The sequence below is a fragment of the Crocuta crocuta genome, unplaced genomic scaffold, assembly GCF_008692635.1.
Source record: "Crocuta crocuta isolate KB4526 unplaced genomic scaffold, BGI_CrCroc_1.0 scaffold189, whole genome shotgun sequence".
Taxonomy (NCBI): domain Eukaryota; kingdom Metazoa; phylum Chordata; class Mammalia; order Carnivora; family Hyaenidae; genus Crocuta; species Crocuta crocuta.
In genome coordinates this window covers 4670487-4681969 of record NW_027551564.1, presented here as the reverse complement: position 1 = coordinate 4681969, position 11483 = coordinate 4670487, and the positions used below count along the sequence as shown (strand labels likewise).

The window sequence follows — 11483 nt, the reverse complement described above, 5'->3', positions numbered from 1 at the left end:
CAGGACCGAACTGAGAGCGCCTGCGTCGCCCCTCTTGGCCGCGCGACGCCCGGGCCGTTTCTTCCTCTCGGGACCCTTGAGCTCGTGTCGCTCGTGTCTAGGTGGCCTCGGCTCAGGGCAGGCCAGAGTCCTGGAAGAAAAAGGAGTAATGTGATTTTATTTGCGTGACTTTTAGATACAAGTAATCAACTCTTTGAATGGTTGGAGGAGGCTTGGAATATCGTGTTTATTACTTGACGTCATGCGTGTCATTAGTTAGTCATTAGAGTGCGTGCGTATTGGCACAATATACAGCACGGCCTACGGGTCTTGGCTCTCTGGGAATTTCCATTTTTAGGTAAAAGTCTCGCGTCCTGGGAGTTCCGGGAGGGTTGGTGACCTCGTCTGTCGTCCATTTTCAGTCTGGGTGTAAGTTGTGGTCTTAAGACGAGGACAGAGACTGCACACCTGTGCAGCTGATTGGAGCCTTTGACCTAGAAGAGTATTCACACGGCCTAAGGTGTTCACGTGGCTAAATAGAAAGAAAACACGGTATTAACGTCAAGCACGGGAAAGGCCAACAGATTTTGCAAACACACCACCATTTCGGATGACGAAATAGTAAATGGGGAGGCAGGATAGCCTAGCTGTCCCCTGGGTTCCAGTCAAATCAGGCACCACCAGCACTAGCTTTTGAAATTGGCAGTGTCACTCAGTATCTCTGTGCCCACAGGACGTGACTTAGAAAGTAGGAATGGATGAAGCCCCTTGGTGGCTCAGTCCTTAAGCCTCCTACTTTGGTACAGGTCATGGTCTTGGGGTCTGTGAGTTTAAGCCCCCCAGAGCCTGGAGTCTCCTTCAGATTCTGTGTCTCCCTCTCTCTCCCCCTTCCTGCCTCATGCTCTTTTTCTCCTTCAAAAATAAATAAGCGTTCATAGCAGCACTCTCCACAATAGCTAAAACATGGAAAGAGCCTAAGTGTCCATCAACGGACGAATGGATCAAGAAGATGTGGTTTATCTATACGATGGAATACTACATGGCAATGAGAAAGAATGAAATCTGGCCATGTGTAGCAACATGGATGGACCTCGAGGGTGTTATGCTGAGCGAAATAAGTCAGGCAGAGAAGGACAGATACCATATGTTTGCACATACAGGAGGATTAGGAGGAACTTAACTGAGGACCATGGGGGAGAAGAAGGGCGGAAATGGTGGGGGAAAGGGAGAGAGGCAAACCATGAGAGACTTGAATGCTGACCAAAACTGAGGACTGATGGATGTGGGGGGGAGGGGTGATGGGCATGGAGGAGGGCACTAGTGGGGATGAGCACTGGGTGTTATGTGGAAACTAATTTGACAAACTATTTGTAAAAAAAAAAAAAAAAGTATGTGAAGAAACTACCAAGGGCTGCAGAGAAACCTCCCGAAATAATTGGAAAAACAAAACAAAACAAAAATAAATAAGCATTTAAAAAAATTTTTTTTTAAAGAGGGAGGCTTGTTAGGAGGATTAAATCTAGTAAATGTCAGCTATTGTCAAGCCTGGATAGGAGTGTCTTCTGTTCACTAAATGGTTTGCATCACTTCCTTGTTTTGCTTGATATATATGAAAAGAGAAGTTTGGGTTTTCTTGAAAAGAAAAAAGTTAATAAAACGTTCATAAGTAAAATTAAATGTTCAATAAAATAAGGAAGAGATTGTAAATACAAACTACTTGATTTATAGTTAGGGCAAGGAATTGACTATACCTTAGGGTTTCTATAAAAGTTTCAAGTAGTCAGTACCTGCCAACATTTAGTCTTCTCAACTGAGTATAATAAAATTTAACTTTATTGGGGCGCCTGGGTGGCTTAGTCGGTTAAGCGTCCGACTTTCGCTTAGGTCATGATCTCGCGGTTCGTGGGTTCGAGCCCCGCGTCGGGCTCGGTGCTGACTGCCAGCTCGGAGCCTGGAGCCTGTTTCAGAGTCTGTATCTCCCTCTCTCTCTGACCCTCCCCTGCTCACGCTGTCTAGCTCTCTCTCTCTCCTAGAAATAAATAAAAATATTAAGAAAAAAATTTAACTTTATTAAATTATACTTTTGAAATTACCTTTGACCTAAAAGATTTTGCTTTAAGCAAGTGAAAACTATAGTTATGTATTTGTTTAAACCCATTGAGCACCTATAAAAACAAGGAAGTGTACGTGTTTCATAAACATTGGTTAACATCAAGATTTTAACTTCTTAAAATAGAATTTTTTGTTGATGCGTTAAGATTGTAAAAGAATCGGTCTGTCTAAAATTTTAGAGATCCAGGATTCTTAGAGGATAGATAGAGGCAGTGTCCGTCTTTCTCCCGTCTTTCTCTTCCAGTGCCAAATATGGCAGGTGACCAGCAAGTGTCTCTTGACTTCAGCAGTAGTCACTCCTCTAGTCCAGCAGGGTGGCCCTCTCTGGGGGCCTTCTCCGTTACATTATTGCCGGAACCTCCTCATTCACCTCTGCCTTAATTTCGCCTCTCTCGCCACTCTCTTCTGACTTCTAAAATAAGGCTTGTTTTACAGCAAATTCAGTCACCCTAGGTCTGCTAATTAACATCCTTTAAGCTAACTCTGGGGCTCAGCTGTGGGAGTCCTGGGGTGCGGTTCACGCTGCATTAGTGCAAAATGACAGTCCCTGCCTGTCTCTCCTGCCTCGAAGCCTGAATTCCAGCATTGTTTACCTACTGTCTTATAATACTTACTGTTGTCCCTCCTTTTATGTCGTAGCCTTCGAAAGTATTTTAAAAACCTGAGATAGGTCTTCATCCCCGTCTTTGCTCGCCTCATCCCCACCTGTTCCACATCAGGTAAAAGTGATTTCTCTGTTTTCTGTGCCCATAGGACTTTGTATATTTCTTTAGCACTCACCATACTGCACCATATTACTTGTTTAATGTCTTTCCAGTCCTCACCTAAATGTCCTTGAGGAAGGGAACATCATTTTAATTTTGCTTCCTTCCTCCCTTGCATAGTGTCCTATAGTAGATCCTTAGTGATCAGTTGGTCACTGGTTGATTTTTTTTTTAATTTTAATTTTTTTTAACATGTATTCATTTTTGAGAGACAGAGACGAGAGCGAGTGGGGGAGGGGCAGAGACACAGAATCTCGGAGACACAGAATCTGAAACAGGCTCCAGGCTCTGAGCTGTCAGCACAGAGCCCGACACAGGGCTCAAATCCATGAACCATGAGATCATGACCTAAGCCTAAGTCAGATGCTTAACCAACTGAGCCACCCAGGTGCCCCAATTTTTTGTTTTTAAAAAATTGTGTAATATTTTATTTTATTTTTGAGAGACAGAGCACAAGCAGGGGAGGGGTAGAGAGAGGGAAACACAGAATCCAAAGCAGGCCCCAGGCTTTGACTTGTGAGCACAGAGCCCGACGAGGGGCTTGAACCCATGAACGGGAGATCATGACCTGAGCTGAAGTCAGAAACTCAACCAGCTGAGCCACCCAGGTGCCCGTTTTTAATTTTAAAGATTTAATTGGCTTTATTAAATGATTCATGAACTGGGCAGCATCCCATCTAACAAATAGAGGGGCACTCATGTTGGTTAATTTTTTTAATGTTTGTTTATTTTGAGAGAGAGACAGAGAGAGAGAGAGAGAGAGAGGGAGGGAGGGAATCCCAAGAAGGCTCTGCACTGTCAATGCAGAGCCGGACATGGGACTCAAACCCAGGGACTGTGAGATCATGACCTGAGCTGAAATCAAGAGTCAGATGCTTAACCGACAGCATCACCCAGGTGCCCCCTGTTGGGTAATTCTTAAGAAAATAGAAAACATATTCTATTTCATTATAATTATTTTGAAATAATCTTAACATTTGGATTGTTTAGGAAATTAAATGTTTGAAAAATATTCCTTTATTCAGTGAATATTTGTCTATAAGATCTGGATCTATAAACATTTTTTAAGATAGTGCCCCTGTGTTCAAAATTCTCACAATGAGAGCAGATAACAGGGAAGCATGCATTTATCAAATGTATCATTTGCTTTTAATGACTTCATCGGAGTTTGTTGACAGAATAACAAAATGTTTAAACACTATGGGCTAAACTTTGAATGTTTTTTCTGAAAGTGTTACTACAGTGATACTAAAATCTGAATTCTAAAATGTACAAGAAGTGGGGCGCCTGGGTGGCTTAGTCGGTTAAGTGTCCGACTTTCGCTTAGGTCGTGATCTCGCGGTTCGTGGGTTCGAGCCCCGCATCGGGCTCTGTGCTGACTGCCGGCTCAGAGCCTGGAGCGTATTTCAGAGTCTGTATCTCCCTCTCTCTCTGACCCTCCCCTGCTCACGCTCTCTCTCTCTCTCTGTCCTAGAAATAAATAAAAAGATTTTTTAAAAATGTACAAGAAGAACCAAATTCCTGTTAGAATCTAAGTTTGTGGTTTCTTTTTTCTTTATTAGACGCTTTTCCTTCCGCCCAGAACCAGATCCTTATTGTCAAGCTAAATACACTTTCTGTCCAACGGGCTCACCTTTCCCATTTATGAAAAGTGATGATGTCATTGAAGTCTTTCGGTTACAAGCCCCCGTATGGGAATTTAAATACGGAAACCTCCTGGGACACCTGGTAAGGCTGCATCTTGATTTTATAACTTTGGTTAATTAAGTTATTTATTAAACATTAAGTGGATTTGAGGGAATAATCGCTGTTCAGAGAGCTAATTTTAGATTATGTATAATTGGTGTTCCTCTTAACATATTTAAAATGAGTAGTCAAAAAATGTTATCATGTTTTGTGATCCTGACAGTAACAAATGCAGTTGCTTTAATTCCTTTTAATATTCTGAATCCATACCCAACTCCCCATACCTAGCTCCTGGGAAGTAAGAAAGGAGTAGGCCCAGAGGAAGGGCAGGGCAGTCCGGTGGCACTTCATTTCCAGTCCCTGCTGCACACATTTTCCTAGGTTAGCTCACCAATTGAGCCTCTCATCGCCCTGGGAAGTATGTAGACTTCCTGAGCCTGTGGCATGGAGCTTCTCCAACCCATTCTAAACTGCAAAGAAATTAAGAGCATGTCCGTATAGCATATCTGAGATAAGCAGCATTGGTCAAAACCAGAGTGGACGAGGGCCTGGAAGTGGTGGAGCCACAGAGTGAATGCAAGAATAGCACCATGGAAGAGGAACAGCTGAGTTGTTCTACTTGCTGTGCAGTTGTGATACATTAACATTTTCTCCCGTCTGGTTCCTGGACCAGTGGTTACTTCACAGATGCTTTCACACATGTATGATCTTTACACAGAAAATTATGCACGATGCCATTGGATTCAAGAGTACTTTAACTGGCAAGAACTACACAATGGAATGGTACGAACTTTTCCAACTTGGAAATTGCACATTTCCCCATCTCCGACCTGAAATGAGTGCCCCTTTCTGGTGTAATCAAGGAGCTGCATGCTTTTTTGAAGGAATTGATGATATTCACTGGAAGGAAAATGGGACATTAGTTCAAGTAGCAACTATATCAGGTAAGTTTCAAAAATATGGCAGTATTTGATGACTGCATCAATATCCAAATGAAAAAAATTGCTTTCATTGAGGCATTTCAGTCATGTTCTACCTTCTAGAGGTCAGTTTACGAAATATACTTCTGGAAGCAATAACTTTTGATCAAACTATTACTCCTGTAAAACATCACCTTTAGTAGTCTTTTTTTTTTTTTTTTTAATGTTTATTTCTTTTTGAGAGAGAGAGTGTGTGAGCAGAGAGGGGCAGAGAGAGAGGGAGACACAGAATCTGAAGCAGGTTCCAGGCTCTGAGGTGTCAGCACAGAGCCCAATGCGGGGCTGAAACTCACAGACCTCGAGATCATGACCTGAGCCAAAGTTGGATGTTCAACCGACTGAGCCACCCAGGCTCACCTTTAGATGATGAGTAGTGTATCTCCTCTATTCCATGGTAAAAAAATGAAATGATAAAATGTTTTCTGCAGTTAAATTGGACTTTCTAAATAAATAGTAGAAGAAAATTGACAGAATGCCTGAGAAAATATTTGATCAAAGGACCTGTTAACTGTATCTGGAAAAAAACTTTTTGAGTGATGATAAAATATTTTCATGTCAAGAAATAATAACAGCTGCCACTCATGGGGACTTACTCTGGGCCCGGCAGTGTTCTGAGTGCTTTACCTATATCATAATCATTTATCACAACAATCCCCTGAGATAGTTACTTGTATTTCCCCCATTTTACAGATGGATAAAAGTGAGGCACAAAGTCATTAAAATCACACAATAAGTAGGTGGGACCCTAATCCTGGCAGTGAATCTCCATTGGCCATTTTCTTGACTACTTCTACTACATTGCTTCCTAAAACACATACAGTCTTACACATTTGAGGCTCCTTGAGCAATTGAAATATTTTATCACTGAGATTTTTTGGATATATTGGAAAGTTGCTGAAACACTTAGAATTTTGCTGCATGTGTTGTATTGTTGGCTAGTGATGAAAAAACGAGTTCAGAACTTTTATCAGAAACTGGTATGTGACGTTGTAAAATATGTGGGTCATATTTTACTGACTCATTACCTCGTGGGTAGAATGGGGATGAGACTGTCATTGCATTCTGGAGGTAGGAAGCTTGCCCATGTGATTTTTAGAGCTCTGCATTATAATTGTTCTCCAAGAAAGTGGAAATCTCTGAAATGAAAGCACTGTTTGTGATAAGAGTTACTCAGTGAACCATAGAACTTGAGGAAGTTATCAAGCTTTCCACTTGGATAGCCCTTTACAAAGCATTTTGGAGCATGTCTTCTCACAGTTCAGTGGGGAGGAGAAAACACACTTCTTCCTTATATAAATAAGGATTTGAGGGTCAGCCAGGTAGCATGACTTGCCAGTCACAGATCCAGATATAGAACCAGGGATAGAATTGTGTCTTAAATCTAATCTGGGGATCTTTTAACTATACACCATGCTGTTTTCTAATCTTCCTTCCTTCTTCCTAATTGATATGCCCCAAAGCATCCCAGCAATATCAAAGTCCGTTTCTCTTTTAACAGTGCTCAGGGTGATACTTTTTTTCATTCCAGGCTGTTTACGTTTCTCTTTTCTCCTTGTCCACCTATTTCATTATCTGGAAATTCTTCTGACATCAGTATATGATAGAAACAAGTGATCACTACTTTATATAAAAGTTTGTAATATGCTAGTACTTAAATCTGTCATATTTTCTATCTGCTTTATAATTAATCCTGTTCATTGAGATTTTCTCATGTTACAGAATAGTGTTTCGAAGTATTCTCTCTTAATTACAGTAGTAACTTTTTAAAGTTGAAGAACACTAAGAACAGTATCCCCAGTTCTAAGAAAACAAGCTTTCAGGGTGCCTAGGTGGCTCCGTCAGTTAAGTGACTGATTTCGGCTCAGGTCATGATCTTGTGGTTCGTGGGTTTGAGCCCAGCATCAGCCTCTGTGCTGACAACTCAGAGCCTGGAGCCTGCTTCAGGTTCTGGGCTCCCTCTCTCCCTCTCTCTCTGTCCCTCCGACACTCATGCTCTGTCTCATTCTCTCAAAAATAAACAACAAAAAAGGAAAACAAGCTTTATATTATTCCATAGTTTTAATTCTAAAAAATTGATAAAGGCAGCTGCTGGATTCATTTTATAGAACATGAAGTATTGATTTCATGGACTCAAGTTGGAGCACTTAAGAAAGGTTTACGTATAGGGTGAAAAAGTGAAATGTTGTGGTCGAGCTTTATTAGGCATTGTAAATGCCCAGATGAGGTTGTTACCATGCAAAAGTATGGTGTTTTCTTAACATTTGGAGAGCTTCCTCTGGTCTGGTACAAGGTCGTAGGAGAGTGTGAGCTGTTCTGAAGTCTGTATAGTCCACGAACATGGCCGAAAACATTTCCAGTTCAGTTGATTCATTGGAAGAATTTGTATGGTTAGTGGCAAGGTTGTGAGCAGAATCCCAACAGGTACAAGTACAGAAAAAAAAAAGGAAATCCCAAGTATTCAAAGTGGATAGTGTACGGCACTTTCTCTTGTAACATTAGTGGGCCAGCCTCCTAGAGTAGCTGTTCCTCTGGCTGCCATTCATACTGTATGCACCCAAGGCTTTGTGACACGAAAGCTCTGCACTTCACCTCTGCCATTCTTACGCTGCCTTTGCCCCATTCACTTTTTCCTCTATCCAGTTTTTCCTCGTTTTCTTTCTTTTGCCTCTGAATCCAAGATTTGTTGGGTAGGGTAAAGAAAGAAGGCTTCTGCGTGTGTATGATTTTGCTTTCGATGATAGCTTAAATGATTACAGAATTGGTATGTAAGACTTTATATACCTATTATATCTAATCTTTACAATTCAGAAATACCTTGTGCTTTGAAAAGTGGAATGAAAATTGGCTGAGCTTGGATTCCTATTGTGAGATACAGGTTTGGGACTATTATTATAAATAATAAATAATTAAAAAATTTAATACTACTACTTATTCATGACCTTAATCAGGTTAGAACATTTTACATAAAACTAGTATGATTGGCTTCGATGTTCACATAAGTAATTTTTTTTCTTTTTTAACTAGGAAATACATTTAACAAAATGGCAAAGTGGGTAAAACGGGACAATGAAACAGGGATTTATTACGAGACATGGACCGTCCAGGCCAGCCCAGAAAAGGGGGCGGAGACATGGTTTGAATCCTACGACTGTTCCAAATTCGTGTTGAGGACATATAACAAGTTGGCTGAACTTGGAGCCGAGTTCAAGAAGATAGAAACCAACTACACCAGAATATTTCTTTACAGTGGAGAACCTACTTATTTGGGAAATGAAACGTCTATTTTTGGGCCAACAGGAAATATGACTCTTGCTTTAGCCATAAAAAGGTTTTATTACCCCTTCAAACCACATTCATCAACTAAAGAATTTATGTTTAGTCTCTTGCAGATTTTTGATGCAGTGATTATACACAGACAGTTCTATTTGTTTTATAATTTTGAATATTGGTTTTTACCTATGAAATTCCCTTTTATTAAAATAACATATGAAGAAATCCCTTTACCTAACAGAAACAAAACACTCCCTGGTTTATAAAACTTTAATTCTTCTGCTTTTTTTTTTTTCTCCTGTCACCAGCATATATGTTTTTCAGGTAGTGTTTTTCATTCGTGGAGTTCTTAGGCCCTTCTTCTTGGAGCAGAAAGGTAGAATGCACCTGGGCAGAACTGCAGCATAGCATCTCAGGACTTTTTTTGGAGAGGAGCTGAAACTCTCAAATGGCATTAGCCTAAGTGAGCCTGTTAGGTGATCTTGATTTCAAACTCCAAGCCTTTGTTAAAATGAATTACAGTTCATATCAGATACATAGGACCTTTGGACCCCATCTTTTTAAATTGTGGATATGGTATGCCAAGATTTTAAAAAATACCCTCAGTGACATTTTCATGGTGAGGGCTACTTTTTTCTGGCAGTTACAGTTTTTCCTGTAAGTACTTTTTGGTGGTTTAGACAGACTTTGCAACTTTTGTAACTGGGGACCATTCTAGTGGTTGATTTTGTTCTTTTACTTAAAGACTAATTTGGACACCATGGCTGGAGTGGTTTTGCTTCCAGAGGTGGTAAAAACAGTGTTAAAGAGCACAAGTTTCTAGCTAGCATTTTAGAACTAGCCAGTAACTGGCATTTTGTGATGCAGGCAGCTTAGCATTTCTGAACCTTATCTCTGAGATGAGTCCTCTTTCAGGATTGTTGTAAAAATTGAAGCTATGTATGTCTGGCATAGGAAAGTTACAGAAAATGGTAGCTATAGTGATGAATCAAAGCACATACCACTGTCCTTGATCTGGCTAAATGTAGTTTACATGCCAACCTTTCCTGGGTTTTACAGTAATAATCTAAACTTTGAGCTGACAGCTTTAATGCTTCTGCAGTTGTTCAAGCACATGGGACACAGAAGTACCTGACTGCAGACATGTCTGGGTGAATAGGCACCCTCTGACAGACTTCTTTACTGCTTTGTGTAGTCCTTCACCCGGCAGAGATCCCAGTTTGGTAGGAGGGTATACTTCTCAGAGGACAGATCTCCCAAGTAGCTGGGCTTCCATTTAGTGCCATCAGACAAGGTTTCAGGGTCCTTTAAATGTCTGATGACCAACTGAACACTGTCTATTCATGGAAAAAAGGCCAGTTAGTAAGATGATGAAGCAGAGACCATCCATTTTAATATGTAAATTATGTCCTTCAGTTTCTACTAACATTTGAGTGCCTCCTGAGAGAGGTTAGTACATTACCATTGAGTTCTCCTACAAAGCCTAACCACAGGTATTATTTACCTGATCAAATGAGTAAATTGGAGCTTAGAAAGTCTAAATGACCTTTCCAGGGCTACCCTGCTAATGGTACTGGAACCACATTTTGAACCAGTTCTGCTGACTGGATGGGAAACATGATCCCATCCAAGGACCCACTGGACGGTTTCCAATGGCAAGGTTTCATTGTCAAAATGAAGTCCTCAGACCAATTCCTGCACCATAAGTTACTACTAATACCACAGGTTACTGGTCAAGCATAGCTACTGATGGGAAACTTCTTTTAAAGTAATCTTGTCTTTGTTGACTCTAATAAAAAAAAAATGGGGCTTGTAATTTTGTAGGTCTTTGTTTCATTTGTCAAAGAATTCATTTTTATTGTCTTTTTTAAAACTACAGGCACTGCAACAGTCTAAAAATAAAAGCCCAACCCTTTACCACAGATAGCTTGAGAAGCACTGGATTATTCTGCCTACTGCACAGAGGCAAAGTCATGCTGAAATACATAGGGAGAACTTTACGTCACTGCCTACCATTTAGCCTTTGTATTCCTGGTAATAGTGTAAAGACTCCTACTTAATTTTGCCTTTTAACTTGCTGGTTGTCTTCAGAATGTCACAAACTTGGATCTTTGCGTTATCACCACCTAGTGGCTGAAATCAGGCAATGCCAACTTCTGGATTCTTGAGAAAATTGATCTGGGAAAATAGAATTTTGGATTTTCTAGAACTGCATTGGGGTAACATGCAAAAACTCTTGTGCTAACTATAAAGCACAGGACTTGGTTCTGTAGCAAAGGCAAATGAGGATACCTGGACATGGAACCTGAGTTTTAAAGCAAGGTTCTAAACAGTTAGTTACATTAAATTCAAGATTTTTCAGTTCCTATGAATATTAACAACTGGAGAGATTTTGTGAAATAGGTAGACTCAGGTAACTAGAGCATAGAGAGCATAAAATTCATATTAGTTCTTCTTAAGATTTTATCAAACTTGTCAACTGTACTTACAAGGTGAAGCAGGGCTTTTGGAGTAGAGATGATTCAAGAACATGCTTTCAAAACGGTAGTTGAGAAACCAAAATATGGCCAGGCAGGAATTTGCCAATTCTACCATGTAACTTAAATGTGATTTCTATTTTTCTGTTGTTAAGTTACAAATGTATAAAATTTATTGCTAAAAAACCATTCTGTTGGAAGTTTGGGCATTCTGT

At 40.3% G+C, this 11483-nt stretch overlaps 1 protein-coding gene across 1 annotated transcript in view; it reads left to right on the top strand.

Moving 5' to 3' along the window:
- The window catches only part of CLN5 (CLN5 lysosomal BMP synthase), a 17497-nt gene extending 6890 nt beyond the window's left edge, over positions 1-10607 (top strand). The window contains exons 5-8 of the mRNA XM_077750080.1: positions 102-145; positions 4418-4583; positions 5260-5485; positions 8546-10607. Of these exons, the coding sequence (XP_077606206.1) occupies positions 102-145; positions 4418-4583; positions 5260-5485; positions 8546-9057 (948 nt within the window). The 3' untranslated portion in view covers positions 9058-10607. The remainder of the gene's footprint in view (positions 1-101; positions 146-4417; positions 4584-5259; positions 5486-8545) is intronic.
- The last annotated feature ends 876 nt before the right edge of the window (positions 10608-11483 follow it).